The sequence below is a fragment of the Nyctereutes procyonoides genome, unplaced genomic scaffold, assembly GCF_905146905.1.
Source record: "Nyctereutes procyonoides isolate TBG_1078 unplaced genomic scaffold, NYPRO_anot_genome, whole genome shotgun sequence".
Lineage (NCBI taxonomy): Eukaryota > Metazoa > Chordata > Mammalia > Carnivora > Canidae > Nyctereutes > Nyctereutes procyonoides.
The window spans coordinates 17,584,940-17,608,600 of record NW_026575132.1 but is presented as its reverse complement, the minus strand read 5'-3'; the positions used below and the strand labels follow the sequence as shown (position 1 = coordinate 17,608,600).

General features: G+C 36.7%; 1 protein-coding gene across 8 annotated transcripts in view; it reads right to left on the bottom strand.

Moving 5' to 3' along the window:
* MAP2 (microtubule associated protein 2) overlaps positions 1–23,661 on the bottom strand; it is a 288,028-nt gene that overhangs the window by 76,942 nt on the left and 187,425 nt on the right. For all 8 annotated transcript variants that reach the window (XM_055345233.1, XM_055345236.1, XM_055345237.1 and 5 more), the window contains one exon: positions 985–1,269. In XM_055345233.1, coding sequence (XP_055201208.1) covers positions 985–1,246 — 262 coding nt within the window. In that variant the 5' untranslated portion in view covers positions 1,247–1,269. The remainder of the gene's footprint in view (positions 1–984; positions 1,270–23,661) is intronic.

Genomic DNA, 23,661 nt, shown 5'->3' with positions numbered 1-23,661 from the left:
AGAAGTGTTGCTGATAGATGGAATGCAGAAAACCAGTGTCTGAATAAGCAAGGGAGGACTTTGAAAGGGGGTATTGCCTTTCTTATTACTTGTAGTTTGGCTATTTTTGGAACAGCATGCCTACAAGTTACTGTATTCAAATACATTAAATTCTGTTTGCAGAAAAAAAAAAAGGAAAATAATGGTGAAGAATATAGTGCAGGCAAACATTTCGCTATACTGTTAATGGTATATAATGACTATGCCATCAATGATGACATTACCAATGACAGAATAAAGAGGACTATTGGTAGAAATTATACCGTGAAAGGAAGTACTTAAGAGTAAATCAAATTATGTTTTACTTCAAGCATCTATAATAGTAGTTCCTACAAAGCTCTCTGAGGAAGTATGGAATGATTCCCATGTGTGTGTGTTCGTTTTCTTTCCTTCTCTCTCTTTCTTTTTTTTAAGATTTTGTTTTAAGTAACCGCTACACCCAACATGGGGCTTGAACTTGCAAACCTAAGATCAAGAGTTGTATGCTCTACCAACTGAGCCAGACAGGTGCCCCAATCTCTCCTTATTTTTTTAAAGGCTGGGAGATAGACTCTAAATTTCTTTCTGCCCCCAAAAGTAAATATCCTTCTATTCTGTCATTCAGATTGAGGTCCATTATCATTCAAGAGAATTAATAAGTAACTAGCTGTGAAATTTCCTTTCAGTGAGTTAAAATGCTGACAGTTACTAGCAAAACACCCATACACTGAGCCATTTGTCTATTAAAATTAGGGAGATGAGATTAAGAATACAACTAATTTGGGGGAAATGTTGGGCTAGTTCCTAAGATTTTTCTCTCCTTTTGGTGTCTATTTCCCCTGACTGACTGAAATTTCAGTCCTAGCAGTAGTGAACGAGGATCATCGCAGTAAATTAATTCACTTTCAGATGAAACAGACTTCAAAGCACAAAGCCAGCACTGGGGACAGAGGAGTCCTTCGTTACCTGCTGTTTCTCTGTCAGCCGAGGTCAGCTCTCCGTTGATTCCATTCTCTTTGGTATCTGAATAGGTGCTCTGTGACCCATGTTCTCCAAAGGCGCCCTCTTCGTCCTCCCTGTATGGGAATCCATTGGCGCTTCTGACAAGTCCTTCCCCTGCTCCGCCTTGATCCTTAATCTCAGGCGGATGTGGGTGTGCAGATGCCTCTGTTAGTTGAGTTGAGGTCCAGTGAGGCGCCTTTGCTTCATCTTTCCGATCATCTGCCATTCTTCAATGCCCTGTGACCTCTCCTGGGATTGGAATCGGAAAAATAGTAGCAATCACTTTGGGAAAATCTGATCTGATCTGTTATTACTATTACTAAGATAGGGAAAACCCAAGCAAACTCAATGGTTAGCTTGGTCAAAAACATGCTTAATAGTCCACTATTAATATCAAGCAAATAGTTGTTGTTACTACCTTGATTTTTAACAGATCTTTCCTGGCCTATCTACTCCTTTAATAAATGATCACCATTAATTTTCATATATATGTTTTAAATTACTGTTTGGCATTTAAAGAGATATCTAATTTTCAATGACATATGATATTGACTGTACAGTAGAGTCAAAGAATCCTTCTGGATTGGAGAAACCCACAGTATGAGGAAATTGGATAGAGAAAGGTAAGAAAAGAAATAGCTAAGGGGAAATGATGAATTGGAGAAGATTACTCCATGTACTCTTTTAAAAACACAACTCTCTCTAAACCCTAGAAAAGACAATGGCTAATGTATTAGTTCTTTCCATTTTAAAAGTATTCAATTCAAACCAGAGGTGGATATGTTTTCTTGGATACTGTATATTAAAATATAGTTTTGACTTAAGTTTTCAGCAAACTTTTCTATATTAAGAGTATATATAGATATACTAAGATTTTCTCTTAGTATAAATCTTACATAGAGAAAGGATAAAAAATTTCATATTAGGCCCACATCCTACTCTATGTTATTTCACAGCTAAGTCAAATCAGATCTGGAAAAGTTAAATCACTGACACATATCCGATAGCTGTAAATTATAGTAAAGTTTGAATAAGTCATGGAATGGGTATGTACATGTTAAGTGAGTGATAGATATTGCATGGCCTTCACTTCCACACCGATGCCATTTGGTTTAGAGATGTAGTTGAGAAGACGTGATTCATTGTTCAGTTCTAGAAAGCTGCTGCCAGCAATGTAGTCTCATTGTTGGCCTACTGTCCCCACACTGAAGATAATGACATAGGCAATGACTATCTCTGGTGGAAACTAAGAACACTTTCCCATTTTCAAAACAGTAACTCAAGTAAAAACCTCCAAACAAGCTAACAAAATTGTATTAAAACAAATCTACTTTCTGTAGACATCACAAATAAAGCTCTGTTTAAAGACATCACAAATAAATTAACATATAAAGAAAGTAAGCTTTCTTACCAGATTCCTACCAAGTATTTGTCTTTTTTTTAAACTACTGAATTTCAATACTTTCCTCAGGTTCTCATTCTAGTTTTCTATTCATACCAAGAAGAGCTAGACGAGTTAACTAATTTGATTACAATACCAAACCTCCCCGCAAATTGCTTCGCATAAGGGTTCTATTTATTATCCACAAGAACATATTTAAAAAGGATGTAAGAAGTTTAGCTTTTGAAACATTGATTGAATGACTTGTGAATAAATCAAGGAGCATCCCTAGATCTCTGACAATGTGCAAAGAACTGGATCCACAGAAGGGTTTCCTTATGTATAAAGTGAGGACAATACCTAGTTTATTGTTTGTTACAAAGTGTGAACAGAAAAACATAAAGGGCTCAGCAAAGTCCCAGTTATGTTCTATAGATAGTAGTTACTATCATTGTTATTATTATTAGAAATGATACTACTAATCATTATACCACAAATCATTATATAGAAAATATTTTAAGTAGTTTTCTGGAATTACTGCTATAGAAACAAGAGCCTGAAAACTTGGTAAATAATAAGAGTTACTGGCAAATCCGTCTCTAGATATTATGTAGGACTGTCCAAGGCAGACATGGCAAATGTCTAAGATGTGGTTGCCTGATGGGAGGAGTGTAACCTCAGAATTCAGCACTGCATGTATACATCTGAATTCAGCACTCCATCTTTATAAACATGAGTCTGCAATGTTCTAGACTCCATTCTGTCATTGTCTTCCAGTCAGATATCAAAGGGTCTCATTCAGGAGTCTAAGGATTGTATTTTTTCTGAGTTGTTGTGGCATCTTTGTATATCTAATGGGCCAAAGAAATACAGAGATTCTGATTGTGACCTTTGAATTTGAGATCCTGGCTCAGCATCTTTATCTTTACATGCCTTGATTTCTTCACATTTCCTTTCCCCAAATAGCTTAATTAAAATTTCCATATTCTTACATCATCCAACCTATTTTGATTGCTGAGTAAATACTTGTAAATAGAAAGTTTCCTCGAAAGAAGTACTTGTCTTGTTAATGCCACTTAAAGAAAATAGGCTTTATAATTTTAGAAAAGTGTTAGATTTACAGAAATATTAAGCAGATAGTACAAATAATTCCCATGCGCCCCTGTACACAATTTCCTGTTACTAACATCTTACCTCAGTATGGTATATTACTTATAATTAATTATAAAATATTAATACATTATTATTAACTGAAGTCCATAGTTCACTTAGATTACCTTAATTTTAGCAAATATCCTTTTTTTCATTATTGTTCTAGAATTCCATCTGGCATACATTAACATTTCATGTCTCCTTAGGTTTCCTTTGGCTGTGAGAATTCCACAGACATTCCTTGTTTTTGATGATCTTGAAAAATACTGGTCAGGTAGAGATTAATTCCTATATTGAAATGTGTCTGATGTTTTTTCATGATTAGTTTTGGCTTATGTGTTTTGGGGAGGAAGACTGTCAGTGCTAAAATGATCAAACAAGCTTAAGAAATGCTAAGTTAGAGGAGCAAGTATAACTTGAGTTTTCTGAGAGCTTCTGATAGGCTACTGGACTTTGGAATCTCAGAGAGGGGCAATGATGTCCAAAGCATTCCAACCAAGTGGCCATAGGAAACTTTTTCTGATACTATGTTTATTGTAATGTCCAAAAGGATTTGGGAAATGCTTAGGTTTTCATTTTAGTCACTGTTTAACACTGAGAGTACTAGCCACAGATACTCAAAGTAATTAATTAAAACAATATAAAGCACTCAAACTCCCAGCTAAAATTGGCAGTCCCCACCCCCCCACCCCCACCCTCCCCGGGGCTCTCTGGAAAAGATTTGTCAGTGACAAAAAATCCTCACCTTGAACCTAAAAAAAACAACGCCTGATTGGGGAAAGAGTACCACTTGGCAATCATCCATTTAAAATATTAAGATACCTTGTTTTCAAAATACCAGGTATCTAAAACATAAACTCCTTAATGGTCAATAGAGAGTTTTGGATTCTTCCTTTTCAATTAATCAGTAAAGCTCATTTTGGGAAAAGAAAGAGCTGGCTGGCCATGCTACTTTAATTAGTATCAGAGGCACCAATACAGTGGATTAATTATCTAAAATGTATCATCTGATTTCCTGATAAGAATATTCAGATCATATACTTTAAAATGCTTGTAGATTAATCAGACATCACTTTCTAATTTGTTGGGTATCAGAAATATACATAGTCTAACCATCAATTAAGTGACAATCATTTGAGGAGATCTTAAGCTATAATTAACATTGCTGACAAAAGTACTTTGACAGAAAATATGATTTGGAAAGATTTTCATCTCTACTGAAAAGCTCCTGGAATCAAAGTGACACTCTTTTGGGCACCCTCCCTTATAATCATAGCATGGTATTATGAAAACAGCCCCCACTCATGGTAAACTTCATATCAATATTTTGGGATCATAGATTATCACCATGCTTCACAATGGCATTACAATATAGTTAAGAGTGATCACAGCTCCCTTTAATCTCTTCTTCCTCATGTACAATATCATTTTACCAGGGGGATTCACCCTGAAAGCTGTGAATGTATTTGTTTTTTAATTTTTTTTGTGAATGTAGTTTTAAAGGAGAAAGATGAAATAAACTCCAGTCCCCCTTCCTATAAAAGGAAACTTGTGAGGTATCAGGAATTGCAACATTCCATTCCTACTGTGTAATGAGAAAGACTCTCCTCTTTCCATGTTGTAAAAGATCACAGATCCTAACAGCTGAACAGTTGGGGGTATCTACCACACAATCATCTGGTTTGATTATTAAACTGAAAAGCTACCTGAATTCTTCCCTCTATCTCCTTTCACAAAGTCTAGTTTGATAATGTGGGCAAGGAAATTACTAAGTTTAAAAGAAATGTACTAAGTCCAAGACCTTGATTCCCAATTTACAAAAATTTACAATGGGAATCTTACCTGGTAGGGCTAACCACAATTCCAGTATTAATGGGAATACAGCTACGTGTAATATGGATTTTTTAAAAAAAGAGATCCGATAGGTCCAAATTTCTCTCTATATCAGAATGAGATATTTCACCTGACTTTATCATGTCATTGCTATTATACTGCATATTGCAGGGCCCCAATATTCATCTCAATTAAGGACATACTTAGAAAGAAAGCTGAGAGAAGATCTTATGCCACCATAAATGTCAGTCATGGACTTGAGTGGTAAGCTTCAATTTTTACTATACTTTTTTTTTTTAAAGATTTTTATTCATTTTATCTTAGAGAAAGAGTGTGTGTGTCTGAGCAGTGGGGAGAACCAGGGGCAGGGAGGGGAAGGAAGAGTCTCAAGTAGACTCCACACTGAGCACAGAGCTGATTTGGGACTTTATCTCACAACCCTGAGATCACCACCCTAGCCCAAACCAAGAGTCTGATACCTGACTAAGCCACCCCGATGCCCTCTACTCTTTTTTATTTAACAATTTCTTCTTGATAATTGAAAGTCCCCTAAGAACAGACACTTCTTTCATCAAAGTCCAGTTTTTAAAATTCCAGCTCTTAAAATTCTAGCTTTTTCCTCCAATAAACCTTAGATCTATTCTCTGAATCTAATGCTCCCTGGGAAAAGCACACAAGCTTTCATCCCAGCTGTTGAGCCACTGATCACTGATATACTCTAATTCATTTCTTTGATGACTCATTATAAAAAAAAGTGTAAGATTCATTAGTATTTGGCAATCTGTCATTAACTTTTGATTCTAAGGGTATGATATAAAAATGATATGACTTGTTATTGATTAAACTTCTAACCTTTTGAAGAGTCAATATATATCAGCTTATATTAAAACCAGAATGAAAATTAAGTATTATCATTTAGCACACAGCAGCTCTCACGTTATCCCTCACGTATGGAAAGTGAATGAAAATCAAAATAGACTTAAATTTCTTCCATGCAAAACATTTATAAGACTTTAATTAATATACTAGATCTTTCTGATAGGTTATAGGTTAACAAACTCTCATGACAAGAATTGTTTCTTAGAAAAACTAACATTACTTAGTTTTAAAAAAATTATTTTTTCTCTTTTATCTGTCCTCCCTGGAATACTCTTTAAATGGCTACTCAAGCAAATATTGCTAATAAGTGAATGGTAAGTTTAAAGTGACATGTGAGAGGCTCAGTCAGTTATGTGTCTGTCTTCAGCTCAGGTCATGATCTCAGGGTCCTAGGATCCAGCCCCAAGTCAGGTTCTCTGCTTAGCAGGGAATCTGCTTCTCCCTCTCCCACTGCTCTTACCTATCTCACTCATGCTCTCTCTTTCTCTCAAATAAATAAACAAAATCTTGAAAAAAATAAAGTGACAAGTGACTTATTACACTGGAGGTGGCCAAAAAAACACACTTTTGTTCGTTCTCCCTAATGTTTTAATATGTGCACATTAAAATTTAATGCATTAGGGACGCCTGGGTGGCTCAGTGGCTGAGCCTCTGCCTTTGGCTCAGGTCGTGATCCCGAGGTCCTGGGATCGAGTCCTGCATTGGGCTACCTACAGGGAGCCTGCTTCTCCCTCTGCCTATGTCTCTGCCTCTCTCTGTGTGTCTCTCATGAATAAATTAAATCTTAAAAAAAATAAAAACAAACAAACAAAAAACAATGCATTTACAGACTGGTTTATTTTTTTTTAAAGATTTTAGTTATTATTCATGAGAGACCCAGAGGCCCAGGACCGCGGGATCATGCCCTGACCCAAAGGCAGATGCTTAACCACTAAGCCACCCAGGGGTCCCTACAGACTGGTTTAAAAGCAGAAGCATTTTCATCCAGACCTCCATCTATCATTGGATTACCTGAATATTGTACATGCAAAATAGTTTGGTAAAATTCTGATAGTTCCTATACTTTCTGTTCTTTAAAGCAAGAAGCACATAGATATTTTTATTTAAGTGTACCAAACAAGATTCTGAGCTCATACGCCTTGAGGGCTTGTAGGTAGAAGAAAGTAAGATACAACTGTCACATTTTCTCCACTATTTCATGGGAAGAAATAAAAAGTAAGAGAAACACCTAGAAGAAAATGTCCCTGACAGCTCTATTGTCTTCCTGAGCCACCGATGAATATCTTTTCTCAGGGCTAAAGATGCAAAGCAGAGACACACTGTACTAAAAAAAAAGAAACCATTTTCTAATTTTCTACCTTAGTTGGAGTATTTCTCTTTCAGAGTCTGAAAAGGGTCAAACAAAAGTAAGATGCATCCAAGTAACATGATAGTAATATAGAAACCTGCCAAAAATGCCACTTAGTCTTCAGATGGGTTTCAAATATTTGTTGAATGGTGAATAAACTAATCATCAGTCCCCTACCTCAAGATAAGCACATGGAAAAATGTCCTGTCAGCCCTATGGCTGTTTGGCCAACACTAGATCACTTGGTGAGAAGAGAATGGTTTTGAACCTAATTTTCAGGCATGGTAAATTTGGACTCAGGTCTCACTCCAGATGCTTCCTGGTGGTCTAATGGTTAGGATTTGATATTCTCTCAAGTTCTAACTCCACTGCAGAGCATGTAAAAAATGACACATGAATAAGCAGACTTGAGTGAGACCTCATAGACATACACCACAGACCATGTGACAGGCTGGTTTAGAAATATCTTGAAGATATATTTTATCCCATTTCAGAAAAGGTACTAAAATCATGAAACTGACACAGTCTTTGGCAATCATCCATTCCAATGTACCTTAAAGTATTTTCAGCCAATTACCTCCCATATCAATCTAATAAATTAGAATTTCTGGGAAAAAATTTCTGGGTATGGGGCTTGGAAATTGGTTTAACAAGTTCAACAAGTAATTCAATTGCAACCAAAAGCATAAGATACCTAGGAATAAACCTAACCAAAGAGGTAAAGGATCTATACCCTAAAACTACAGAACACTTCTGAAAGAAACTGAGGAAGACACAAAGAGATGGAAAAATATTCCATGCTCATGGACTGGAAGAATTAATATTGTGAAAATGTCAATGTTACCCAGGGCAATTTATACGTTTAATGCAATCCCTATCAAAATACCATGGACTTTCTTCAGAGAGTTGGAACAAATTATCTTAAGATTTGTGCGGAATCAGAAGACTCCAAATAGCCAGGGGGATATTAAAAAAGAAAACCATAGCTGGCGGCATCACAATGCCAGATTTCAGGTTGTACTGCAAAGCTGTGGTCATCAAGACAGTGTGGTACTGGCACAAAAACAGACACATAGATCAATGGAACAGAATAGAGAATCCAGAAGTGGACCCTCAACTTTATGGTCAACTAATATTCAACAAAGGAGGAAGGACTATCCATTGGAAAAAAGACAGTGTCTTCAATAAATGGTGCTGGGAAAATTGGACATCCACATGCAGAAGAAAGAAACTTGACCATTCTCTTACACCAGACACAAAAATAAACTCAAAATGGATGAAAGATCTTAATGTGAGACAAAAATCCATCAACATCCTAGAAGAGAACACAGGCAACACCCTTTTTGAACTTGGCCACAGTAACTTCTTGCAAGATACATCCATGAAGGCAAGAGAAACAAAAGCAAAAATGAACTATTGGGACTTCATCAAGATAAGAAGCTTCTGCACAGCAAAAGAAACAGTCCACAAAACTAAAAGACAACCTACGGAATGGGAGAATATAATTTGCAAATGACGTATCAGATAAAGGACTAGTATCCAAGATCTATAAAGAACTTATTAAACTCAACACCAAAGAAACAAACAATCTAATCATGAAATGGGCAAAAGACATGAGCAGAAATCTCACAGAGAAAGACATAGATATGGCCAACACGCACATGAGAAAATGCTCCGCATCACTGGCCATCAGGGAAATACAAATCAAAATCACAATGAGATACCACCTCACCCCAGTGAGAATGGGGAAAATTAACAAGACAGGAAACAACAAATGTTGGAGAGGATGCGGAGAAAAGGGAACCCTCTTGCACTGTTGGTGGGAATGTGAACTGGTGCAGCCACTCTGGAAAACTGTGTGGAGGTTCCTCAAAGAGTTAAAAATAGACCTGCCCTACGACCCAGCAATTGCACTGCTGGGGATTTACCTCAAAGATACAGATGCAGTGAAACACCAGGACACCTTACACTCCAATGTTTATAGTAGCAATGTCCACAATAGCCAAACTGTGGAAGGAGCCTCGGTGTCCATTGAAAGATGAATGGATAAAGAAGCTGTGGTCTATGTATACAATGGAATATTCCTCAGCCATTAGAAATGACAAATACCCACCATTTGCTTCGACATGGATGGAACTGGAGGGTATTATGCTAAGTGAAGTAAGTCAATCGGAGAAGGACAAACATTGTATGGTGGGAATATAAAAAATAGTGAAAGGGAATAGAGGGCAAAGGAGAAAAAATGAGTGGGAAATATCAGAAAGGGAGACAGAACATGAGAGACTCCTAACTCTGGGAAACGAACAAGGGGTGGTAGAAAAGGAGGTGGGCGGGGGATGGGGGTGACTGGGTGACGGGCACTGAGGGGGGCACTTGATGGGATGAGCACTGCGTGTTATGCTATATGTTGGCAAATTGAACACCAATAAAAAATAAATAAAAAATATCTATATAACTTAGATGCATGCTGAAAATGTCATTTAGTAGAACTTTTTCTCTCAGGATTCCCATATATCCACAAAACTCACTGTTTTTCTTTGGATTACAATATTAAAAAGATCACAAAGCACAGAAATAGTCACTGATTATAGTTATTACTAGGCAACATTAAATACTCTCAAAAATTGGCAAAAGGAGAAACAATGAAAACTTGGAAAATCTAAAGGAAAAATACACTGTGTGCCAGATAGGCATGTGTCTCCATTTTTATAACGCTCTTGGCACAGACATTTCTAGAATGTTTTCTATGATATGTTTTGCCCTGTTATCATGTAATGTACCAATTCAATAAAAACACTGGGATTATAATTTTGTACTGTTACATACCCAAGAATGAACAAAAGAATAAAACAACCGGTTATATAATACAATTAATGAATACTGTTTTCGTTTTCCATGTAGGCTCAATCATGCTTTATATGATTACTATCCATACAAGTATAGCAAAACAGAAACTTTTGTTTTGGCCTCTAACAGTATTAGGAATTTATGTAGAATCCACATCTTTGTTTATAAATGCTGAGTTCAAAGCTTAAATAGTTGTTGATGAACTGACTATAACCTTCTAATTCTTTCTCTTTGTCTTCCATGCAAAACTCAGGAAAAAGTTCTGGCTGACATGAAAAGTTATAAGTTGGGAACCAGATATTTGTTTCCTGTCTTCTCTGTTCTTTTCAGGCCAACTATAAAATACCTGTAAGGATGATTCATTCCTCATTACACACTATGACTAATAAACAGTCTGTAAGAAGAGAGTTGACAGCTGCATAATTATTTCTCGTGATATTGAACAGAGTACAAAACCCAGTGTTAGGTTACTGGTGGAATTATATAAAATAATAGAAATAAAGCATAATCCCACGCAAGCTGGAAGTGTTCAATAAACTCTACCTATTATGTATTACTGATGCCTTTTATTTGAACATTTTTAGTAATAGGATCCTGCGTGTGGTTTGGTTTGTTCCATATTGAAAAACTGAGGCCACAGAGAGTAAATTATTTGACCAAGTTAGACACTGCTAGGGAAATCTAGAATGAGATGCCAGATTCACTAATATCCTTATCATTGTTTGCTTTTTCACCAAAAATAATGAGACTTGTAGAATAGATTGGAAGTAGAAAGTCCAATCCGGATAACGCTTATTTTATAAGTCTGTTCCATTGATAACAACAATCTACCATACTGAACTGAGTAAGAAACTGTGTGTGACCACGGTGTACAACCTCTATTTCATAGCTCTACAGTATTTCTGATGCCCCCCTTCACAGTATATAAGAGGGACTAAGACATACCTTATATACATATCAGAAGTAAATACTACTTAAAATGTTCTAAAGCTTTGGCCTCTACTGATGATATTTAGCTAAGGATCAGCTCTTAGGTACTGAAGTATGATGGAATAAATAATAGATTTCCAACTAGAAAATTAGAGTTGAATCCTGGCTCTCCCATTTAACTAGATTTGTATACTTTAGACATGGCACTAAACCCAAGTATTAGTTTCATAAGCATGAAACAAACTACAAACCACTGACCAAATACATTTTGACTCTTACATCAATATTTTAATTTTCTGCACAGGATAAATTCAATCATAATAATTGCATTGAAGTTATCTTTAAATAAACATAAATTGAAGGATCAGGGAAATTTTAATTTGGATTTTAGACAATTAATGATCTTGTTCTAATTTTTTTCCAGTTTGAAATCTGATTTTAGACATGTCAGACTTTGTCCAGTGTCACATAACAAAACAATGTAAATACAAATCTCTTTTAGATGCCAATTCCATGGGTACAGGCATTTCCAAGGAAGAACGAGGTCTAAGTATTTACTTGCACCACCACCAAGCGAAGATCCTTTAGTTCTGGACACCTAAGATCCACATGATAGGGAAGACACTGACTGAGTGTTCAAGTGGCTACAATCTAAAAACAATAACTAGCCCTTGAAGAAAAGATGCTTCAAAGATTTCTTTAAAGGAGGTAGGAACAAAATACGACTTTGTAAACTTGAAGGTGGTACTATAGATTACAAAATAAAATACTAGAATTGAAAACAAAAACCAACCAAACAAAAGCCAAAAAGCTGGAGAAGAAAATGGTTGTCATTAAAAGAAAATAAATGAAAGATAAAGAATTGGAAGTGAAGTATATATAGAAGGATATATGCAAAAAATAATGACTTTATGGATTTCCACGAAAGGAATCTGCTTTTAGCCATTTAAGACAGAAGGAAGGGTGAAGACCTGGGAAATTATAAACAAGATAACACTGACACTGCTTGCTACTACTTGATCTACTTAGTTCCATTATTTTTTGATGAACAATTCTCCTTCCACAAATGCAAGCCATTTGATGCTGCCTCTAACATATTTAAATTAAAATCTTATTCCAGACACAGTAAGTATATGGATTTACCATATGATGTCATACTATTTGTCATCTGTATTTCTTTGAAACTAATGCACTCCTTGAGAGTGGATGTATTTAAGCAAAGCCAAAAGTTCCTTAGAGACAGTGTCTTTAGGAAAATAGCATGCTAGTGTGGACTGTGCTGTTATGACTGGGTTTCAAACAAGAGGCTGGAGTCTATGCTCAAAAATTTAACTAAATTAAAAGAAAACCAAACCTTCTTTTAACAAACTGCCTTATAAAGTTTCTCTATTTTATGTATCATCTACCTAGTTACATCCATCTATTTATTACAAGAAGGGGAATGATAAAAATATTATGTTTTATAGCATTTTGAAAGAAATTTACCTTATTTTCTTGATTTCCACTTATGGTCCATTCAGCTAATACCTCTGAAGAGCTCTTTTTCACTCAACTATATGGTGTTAGAGAATATTTTACTTGATTTTTAATGAGCAATGTAAGATGAAATTACTATTATTATTATTATTATTATTATGGCTTTTTTTTTTTTTGAGATGTTACAACAGGTTACAGAGACACATGAGTCTGTTCAGGTCTGCATTCATCTGATCAGATATTCAAACAAGAAAATGAAGAATGTTGAAAAAAAGCCAGAGCTCACATGACTGAAGAACTAGATTTTTCCTTGAGAGGCACTATTTAATAAACTACTTTAATGAGTATAATATATTGAGCCTTCATCCAATTTTCAGATCCTTATCAATCATCACTTTTTAAGAGATTTTTATTTATTTACTTGACAGAGAGAGAGAGCGCATAAGCACAAGCGAGGGGAAGCAGAGAGAGTAGGAGACTCCCCCTGAGGAGGGAGCCCAATTGCGGGGCTTCATGTGGGGCTTGATTCCAGGACCCTGGGATCATGACTTAAGCAGAAGGCAGACACTAACTGACTGAGCCACCCAGGTGCCCCCAGGCATCAATTGTTTTACTATGTTTTCAAGTATCCTATTCAACATTTTTTGAATGCCAGCTTTATACCAGGAATTCTGTTAGGCATTCAGAATACAACTATGATTAAGATATGGATGCTGACCACAAACGGTTCATACTATATTGAGGAAGGCAGATATGTGTGAAAAATATAGGTTACAAGATAACACAGTAAATGCAATGTGAGACGACATAGCAGGTGCTACAAGAATATAAACCTTCTGAGTCATATGTACTTAAAAAGAAAAATGGAAGAATGCAAAATATTTGGATTACAAGCAGTTTTAAATATACTAAACATCTACATCCGTGGAGAGCCCCAAACCTAGTTAATATTAATTTTCTTCTAGAAAAAAGTAAACTATGAGTCATCTAAGAATAAAGTAGGAGTCATACACAGCAGATCAATTTCTTCTTTCTTTTTTCTTTTTTCTTGGATTGATGGCAACCTGTGAGCTATGTGGTGCTATGCCACTGCCAGCTGTAATGGTGACTCAGGGGAACTGTGAGTTGAAAATAGCCTTGTTCACTCCATCAGTTGAGTTGGGCTGCATCATTTGGAATTCCCTCATAACTCAGGTCTGATCCAATTGTCTTCATATACTGTTTGACTTCTCTCTCTGAGCAGACATATTTTTATGTACCCTGGAGTGAATTCGAGAAATCAGGCCAATTCCTATGGCTTGTTATTTGCATTCTGCCAAAATTCTGGAGTGATATGATGTGACACAAATTTGCTAAATCCTCCAGACTGCAATGTATGTAATCTGTGTATGTCTGTGAGAAGGTTAAAAAAAAATTCAAGTCAACAAATATCCACAATGATAAGTTTTTCTAAAAGGACAATATATTCCATTCTTATATGTGGAAGTCTTAATGTAGGCACAGATATGGCAATATTATATAGTAGTGGGACCATAGGTAAAACATTTTGATGTAAAATAGACGTACGGGCAAGTCAGGCAAACAGCAGACTTAACATTGGCCAAGAGCAAACAGAAACATGATTTGGAATGTAAAAAATGTTAAATTAATTTTAAAGTGAAATATATTTCTAGGAAAATCACAAAATTTTTGAAGAGGTATATTAGTTTTTTAACATTCATTGTGCTTACTTTTAATTTAAATCCAATACATTTTTAGCACGATAAAGGATAGGAACTTTATTATTATTATTTTTAATGGCAGTAGGAGAAGGAGAGAGATGAGCATAGATAGGGCTGCTGAGAAGTCTCTGAACAGGCTAGAGGTGTTACTGGTGATAACATCTCTGAAAAAGAAAAGATCATGATGGTGACCTTCCTGGATTTCCAAATGAACTGAGGCAAGAAAAGCATGACAGCAGTAAATCTGCTTCACTTAGGTAGGTTCTGTCTGAGGTTTTGTTTGGCACTCTTCAACTTTTAGATTTTTGATATATAAGTCCAAGAATTCACCTTTTTTTAAAAAAAGGTTTTATTTATTTAATTGAGAGAGAGAGAGAGAGAGAGAGAGAGAGAGGCAGAGACACAGGCAGAGACACAGGCAGAGGGAGAAGCAGGCTCCATGTAGGGAGCCTGACTTGGGACTTGATCCCGGGTCTCCAGGATCACGCCCTGGGCTGTGGGTGGCGCTAAACCGCTGAGCCACCCGGGCTGCCCAAGAAGCAGTGAATAGGAGAATCTGGAGAATCTCCCTGTGTCTGCCACTGGTAATCTCTAAAACATTCTTTGAAATTCCTTTCAATTCCATGCCAAAGAACTTGGGTACCAGAAGTAAATACATAGACCAAAAAATGGCTTCTCAAGAATGGGAAAGCATATGGAATATTTCTACATGGTCTTCTTTTTTAAAGGGTATATATAGAGGGTTTTGTTCAAAACAAAGAAAAAAGAATCACAAAATCTAGTTAAGGTTTCTTAAAATGCTTAAACATTGATAAGTAAAATGAAAAATGTTTTTCTTACTATTTCTGGAAGCCTATAAAGAAAGTGATATACTATTATCAAAGAGAAATGTCAGGATATAGCATCTGATTAGAGGATGTGGCCATAAGACTTTCAGAGCATGGCTTGTAGATTTCCATTTGGCTAAACCAAGTACTAGTAGACCACTCATCTACACTTAGGGCCAGGTTCGTTCTTTCTTTCTTTCTTTCTTTCTTTCTTTCTTTCTTTCTTTCTTTCTCTATCTATCTATCTATCTATCTATCTATCTATCTATCTATCAGATGTATTTATTTGAGAGAGAGTGGGGGAAGAGTAGAAGGAGAGGGAAAGATAATCTCAAGCAGACTCTCATGGGACCTAACATGGCTGGATCTCATGACCCTGAGATTGTGACCTGAGCCAAAACCAAGAGTCAGATGCTTGACTGACTGAGCTACCTAGGTGCTTAGGTTCTCTTGATATAAGACTATTGAAAAAAACGCGTGACAGAAATAGATGGAAAAGGCAATATCTTTACCCAACAAAGTATCGGACCAAAAGAATTTGCTTCTTTGACTTTTTTAAAAAAATTTTTTTAAGCTAAAATAGGAGGTAAATCAAAGAGAGGAAATTCTCCAAATTTAAGTTAGGAATTTCAGAGTTGAGATATGTAAAAATGTGAATTCAAGATGGAATTAAGAAACTCAGTGATATAAAAATGCTCTGGATAACTGTTTTTCTTGAAAATGGCTAGAAACAATCATCCTTTACTTTGATATAAGATCTGTATTTTTAGTGGACATTTTGGTTGAGAATTTCTAAGCAGCAAGATTTAATTTCATCTTTTAAAACTTTTTTTCTCTTTGTTTTAACTAAAAAAAATGAACTATAATTAAATAGTACAACTAAAACGGTATCCCATGTCTGGCTTTTTAATCATAGAGACAAAAGGAAACAAACATTTCAGTTACATATGAATATTTTCTTGGTATATTCAGGATAATACAGATTATGAGACATAATCCACATCTCCCTTGAGGAATTACAGACCTGAAATGTAAAGGAAACCAACATCTTTTAGGAAAGAATGAAAGTCTTTTCAGGAATAATTTATAAATAAGACAGAGACTACTTCACTCATCCTTATCTGCAAGAAAATAAAATGTGAGGCAAGTGCCTTAAGCATAGGCAGTGAAAGAGAGAAATATGAGATCAGAAAATTTTCTCCTCTGATGGTGAAATTTAGCAATAATTTATTGAATATCTATTATGTCTCAGGCATGGTTCTGGATGCTGAGTATATGCAAATACTATCAAGACTCCCTTTTGGCCTTTAGGAGCCACCGAGAGAAGCTAACACATCCACATATATTTAGGTGACAATATGATAAATGCTTTAATAGAGGTGGTAAAGGAGTTAATGGAAGTTCCCAAGAAATCAGAAATTCATTGGAGACTTCAGAACAACAGACCTGCTTCCATGTCAAAGGGTATCACAGGGTATTCTTAGTCACAGAGCACTATTCTACACACAAAACAGCAATGCAAAGACATGTGGTGAGAGAGCTGAAGGTGTGCTGGAAAACATCAAGAATGTTTTGGGATGCCGGAAACAAGTGTAGTGGAAGATGCTGACAAGAAAGGCAAGCATCTAGATGATGAGGTACCCTGCTTGTCAGGCTGCACAGTATAAGTTGTATCATTATTAAAGGCATACCACTGAGAAACTTTCAATGTATGCTGATGAGATGAGCTAGAGAAAGGGTTGCAGAAGGTTATGATCAGAAACAGGAACAGTAGATAGATGGTCAATAATGCAATAATCAATGAGGGAGCAATGTGTTTGAATGAAAGTAGCAGTGGGATAGAGATAGGGGAAGATACAAGACATTAATATTGAGACACGGAGAGGTCTCTCAAAGTGCCACAGGTCACACAAAATTCCTGTCCTCTTGAAAGTTACATTTTAATAAGGTGATTGGACAGTAACTGAAACCCTAATTAAAATGTAAAGGGTAATATTTCATCTAAGGGTTTTAACTTTGTTTTAATGTTAAATTACTAAATTTAACCTTTAATGTATTTAATATAAAGTTGAAACTGAGACGAAGATAGCAAGAGGAAGGCATTATTTTTGATAGGATGTTCAGAGAAGCATCCAAGAGGAGGTGAGTTCCGAGAAAATGCAAATACTGTGCAGGGTATTTTAAACATCTTTTAAAACTTGTATTTATTTTTGTTTTTAAGAGATTTCTATTTATTTATTTGAGAGACAGAGTGAGAGAGAGCATGAGAGGGGAGAGAGGCAAGCAGGCTCCCCACTGAGCAGGGAGCCCAACACAGGGCTTATCCCAGAACCCTGAGATCTTTTTTTTTTTTTAAATTTTTTTTTAATTTATTTACGATAGTCATACAGAGAGAGAGAGAGAGAGAGAGAGGCAGAGACATAGGCAGAGGGAGAAGCAGGCTCCATGCACCAGGAGCCTGACGTGGGATTTGATCCCGGGTCTCCAGGATCGTGCCCTGGGCCAAAGGCAGGCGCCAAACCGCTGCGCCACCCAGGGATTCCAGAACCCTGAGATCTTGAGCTGAGCTGAAGGCAGACGCTTAACTGAGCTACCCAGGCACCCCTAAACACCTTTTTAAAAACAAAATTTCCTTTAGAAACCTTAGATTCCAAAAACAAGACCAAGTTGATTGTAAACATATGCCGAAAAAGAAGACAAAAACTAAAAACAAAAGGTGTACACATTGCTTCCCAGTGGCAAGAACTTTCTAGTATCACAACAGTCTGTTCTGTAAAAAGGTCTTTTTGATTGTTTTAGTCCTTTGCTCTTTATTCAGGATTGATTAGCACCCGATTTTTTTCTAGAGCTCTGTTCACAATGGTTTTAAATGACTCAAGCTTTGGCACCCCCTCACTAAAGTACTTGCTTTAGTGAATTCTAAATTTCTCTTACAGAGACTGCAACTGTCTTACACTCAAATTGCCTTCTGTAGTAATTACTGAGCACATGGTACAACTGGAGTCCTTGACAGTCATTAAAAAAAAAAAAAACCTGCAGGGGGTGGGTGAGAATTGAAAAAGAGAAAAAAAAATTATCGCAAGACATTAGCAGATTTAAGTAAATCATTCTACTTCTCAGGAAGTAGACAGAGACAGAGAAGGAACCAGCCATGTTGGATTGTTGTCCATCACCTCCCATTCTTCCCAGACAGGTTGAAACCTCAGACTTCCTTTCCTTCTATGCTTAGAGGAAAGGCCAGTTTTATTAGGGTTTCTTCATTTTAAAATGCTCTCTGATGCCATGAGAACTTGATTAAATTGCTACCTATTCTCAAAGGGAAAAGGAGTTTTAATCTTCCAGGAGAAAACAGTGATCATACCTTTACTGCAATGAGGTATCTTCACACATCCAAGCATTCCACAGTCACAGGAAACTAAAACTCCATGACAGAATGATTTAGCATATAAGTTGATTTTATAGAATATTTAGCTGATCGAATGACTTTTATACAACATTGTGACACAGTATTCCGTTCATAAAAAATAGATGCGCTGCTGCCCTTCATATAAATCGCAATATTTACTCCAAATAAATGCATGGAACAAAGGCTTTGAGGCTTATACATGATTATTTGTGAGTTCATCAAAACATCAAAATTCTTTAGAAATTTTTGCAAAAGCACAAACGGGGTTTTCCCCTCAATATTTTACCTTTACTCATTATTTTACCTTTATTCAAAAGGGTACATCCTTCTTTGGTTCAAAATGAGTTTTGACTATCCCAATTGTTTCTTTTTATAATGAATTTTAGAAATTCGTTTCAAAGTACAAATACTTATTTTGTTCCCCAATGAATCTTTCTTCATCTATTAATTAATCGATCGATTCACTCAGCAAGAAATTATTGAAAATCTAAGAGCGGTATTGGGCACTATGCTTTTATTTGCCATTATCTTCTTGGATACAATGTGTATTTCTATAAGGGAGGTTTTTAAAAATATCTTATTTGGGCAATACTGTAAAAATTAACTTTGATAAAATGATAAAAATAAACCTTGATACATTTGATAAATACATTCACTTTTTAAACATGGTTTTGAAGTTATGATTCACAGTTTTGTTTCTATGGTATGATTGGCATTTATTCTCACCAGGGCTTGAGTTATTTGATCCAAATGTTCAAATGTATTTATACCGCAGACAGATTTTCCTTTGGTATCACAGAGTCCATCAAAATCTCTTTCTTCTTTTCCCTGAGCACATACAGGAGTATATTTCCTAACCCTCCTTACAGTTAGGTATGATTGTATGATTCAGCTCTAACCAATGGAAGTTTGGCTCATCTACAACTCCCACGTGCTCCTCCTCGGTCTTTGACCCTCTCCCAACTGGATAGAGACAATGACAGAGTAAAGTCATGAATGGAAAGATCCTTTTATCAGAAAGGAATCCTACAGATCTGTATCCCTGGTTGACTATGGAAAGGACAGGCTCCCAACCCAAACACTCACACAGAACTGTTAAGTGAGTAAGTGAGTAAGAAATAAGGTGATAATAAATTTCCAGATCTATTTGTTTTAACAATTAGCCATCCTGGCTAATATACTTGGTTTGAAGAAACGTATAATGAGATTAGGGAAAAAGGAATGAGACTAATAGAAGTAATACAGTTAAATGAAACTCCATTTATAGCATGCACTGCAGATCCTGGCAGTAGCAAGGATAGCCTGTGGGTGGTGGAATGGAAGAAGCAGGTGGGCAAACTTGATCAAAGAGTGTTTCCTGCTGCTATTCCACAATCACTCCCTTCACATCCCTGCACTTCTCTGGTGTGGATAGAGCAAAGAGGGTCCACCCTTTCCATTGGTCCTCTTGTAACATCTGTCTTGGGGCCGGTAGAGACAGAATTTGCAAATCACTTTCAGATAATCTTAGGACAGTCTCACATTTGCCAAGGACAAAGTGTAGGCTCTATCTTTCCTGAAGATGGAAAGATAGAAAGAAGCACTGACACATCCTCTAATTTGGTCTCCCCAGTCTTCTCATCCTCCCTCACTGGCTTCAACTTTCCTTAGAGGAATAGGTGGCCCTTGTTTTTGTTAATATTAATCAGTCTTTTAACATAGCTTTTCCTGCCTCCTCCAAAGCTTTGTTTCCTAAACTGTCTCCTTGGGGACTCAGTGGTGTTCGATTTCTTCTGTCTTCACTTTCTGACCATAAACATACTGTTTTTAGCAATCATACACACAAAAGAAATGGCAATAAAACAAATACTGCCACCATAAAACCCATTTTGTAACTCTGCTACCTAGGGCTATATCTATATCTTTCCCCCCTCCTTAATCTCTCATTTATCAACCACATACTAACTCTTTCAATCATTATTTACCCATTATTTGCCATTTTTATTAACTATTAATAGCAATTTACTGAAACATTGTTTTGTTTCAAATCTAATGACATGGTCCTGGAAGCACAAATAGGTGAAAGACAAAACTTTTGCCTTTGAGGACTTCTCAGAGCTGGGGAGAAAGAGATGGATGTAAGTACACACTAAGATGGTTTTTTCCGTAGTTTGTTTTTTTAAAAGATTTTATTTATTTATTTGAGAGAGAATGAGAGAGAGCACGCAGAGAGGGAGAGGAAGAGGGAGAAGCAGACTCCCTGGTGAGGAAGGAGGCCAGTGCAAGGCTCAGTCCCAGGACCCTGAGATCATGTCCTGAGCTGAAGGCAGACACTTGCTTAACTGACTGAGCCACCTGGGCACCCCCTTTTCTGTAACACTTAAAGGGCTATAGAAGCCCCTCCTCCCCAAAGGCACACTTAATACCATTTTGGGGGTTCTGGAGAAGAAAGCGTCATAGAAGGAATAACATTTAGATTGAAAACACATAGCTTTTCTAAGACAAGGGGACAATGGGTATTTAGGCAGGAGTTGCAGAAATAACAAAGATGAGAGCAATTTGAGAAAAATGTGGTTTTCCAAGAGAACTAAGTAACTTAAAGAAACAAGTTGCCTGCAGGGGAGGGAGCTGAGTGAGACAGAAGGATTAGAGAGTGTCCAGAAATAGCTGCTTGGAGTCCAGTTTTGAAGGGTCTTTACTGAGTTTGATACTTTATATTATAAGAAAACCTTAAGTAGGAAAAAGAAATGATTGGATGTATATTTAAAAAAAAGTCATGTGGTGCCAGCATGCAGGAAAGGCAGGTTGTAAAAGAGTCAGGAAGGGGGCACCTGATCAAAGGGTACCGACAGGTTCGGGTAAAGGTCCTAGAAGCCAGGCTGAGGGAAGAACAGTGTCCAGCCCTCAGATTATGAGGTACCTCAGTAACCACATAATTTTCCTTCCTCTGCTTAAGCAAAAAAGTAGATTTCTGTTGGCTTCAACTCCTTCCCCATATTGGTTGAGAAAAGGCTACTGCAACTAGTCGAGAATTTTCTGAAGGCAAATATCCAACAAGATTTGACTCTTAAGACCTTCCACAGTAATCTTCTTTCTTTAAAGGACTTATCTCCATGGCCAGCAAGAACTAAATGCAAAATAACCGTTCTTTGAGTCTCAGTATTAGAATAAGTACTCAACAGCACCAAATTGTTGTCTTTTCCAATCACCATTTGGCCAAACTGTTAAAAGGCAAGACTTACTAACAGCACCCCCCTGACAAGAACTAGAGCCTTTTGTAGCAGGTGGTGCCCACCTCTGCCTACAGAATTGTAGCCCAAACAATCTGCTCGGAATTGCCGAGAAATCAGTAGAATGTGCTTATGACTCAGCCTGTTAAGTAGGAGGACTGTTATTGTTATTTTAACTCCTGCCAGAGTATGTGGGCAATTCTCCCTTTTTCTGTCTCTAGTTAAACTATGAAACATCTTTCTTTAAAACCTCACCCCTGGAAGAGGTTCTTGGCTCAGTAAGAGCCAGAACAATTTGGGGTCTGGGTACAACTGTCAGCTGATAGTACAGATTAGAAGAGGCTTTCATAAAGGAAACATCGGATATCCTAATTTACCAATAGAGTTTATTTTTAGAATGTTTAATCTGCCTTTGAAATTATTCTCATAGAGGTCCATGGGCCAGAGCTGAGTGCTGATGAGATAGTAATCAGCATAAGCCAAGCTACTTATTTTCAGAGAGGATGGTGAAAATACCAGGTTTTCTCCCTCTTTTCCCTAACTGTTGAGAGTATTGTGGTCTGACTGTTTGTCTTTCTCTGGCCAAATGTTCCCAACAATGTAAACACTTATCGAGTGCTGCTCCTAAAGAATATTGTAAAAATAAAAGAAAAAAGTCAGCCTACTTAACAGAAAATCCTTAAGGGCTAAAAATTCACCCATCGATGAGTGATGAAAAGATATACATCTACTCTGAAGATAAAGCAAAATCTAAGCAATATCAGGTTGTAGCAAGCCTTTTTTTATTGTTTAAGGTTTGCTTTATTTATTTATTTAGCGTGAGCAGAGGGAGGGACAGAGGGAGAGAGAGAGAGAGAGAGAGAGAGAGAGAGAGAGAGAGAGAGAATCCTCAAGCAGACCCTCTGTTGAGCATGAAGCCCAAAGTGGGGCTTGATCTCAGGATCCTGAGATCATGACCTGAGCTGAAATCAAGAGTTGGGTGTGTAACTGACTGACTGAGCCATCCGGGTACCCCAGGTTGTAGCAAGTCTTAATATTGTTCTTTAGATAAAGGATGGCATGTAATTATAAAATAAATATATTCTGTCCTTAAAATGGGTTTCTCACTTCCACACAGCTCATTTGTGTTTAATTTGTCTCTGTAGTTTTGGTACTATAAATTAACATTCAAGATTATATATCAGTAGAATAAAGTTTTATCAAAATGCTATAAAATCATGTGTCAAAATCATGCATGAAAGCTCCTCAGCATTCTAGAAGCAATTGGCTCTATGAAGACAAACTGAGAGAATCCTTAAAAGGGCAACACTGATGTTCATTAAAGACATCGTGTGTATTCCACAGTAACCCTTGCATATCTATTCAGTCCTTTAGCAAGTGAGGGTCCACCAAGATGGAGACAGTGTTCTAGACATAGCTCAGAATTTCACACAGTCTCTGTCCTCAGTAGGGGGAAAGGATGTTGAGATGATGTCAGGGAGGTAGAAGATTCCACCTTGTATATAACACCTCACTGGCCACAGTAGGAGTGCGGGCTTTATTCTGAATATTATGGGCAGTCATTGGTGGATTTTGAACAAAAGAGTCATATCAATTGATTAAGATTTATAAAGATTGCATATGTGAATAATA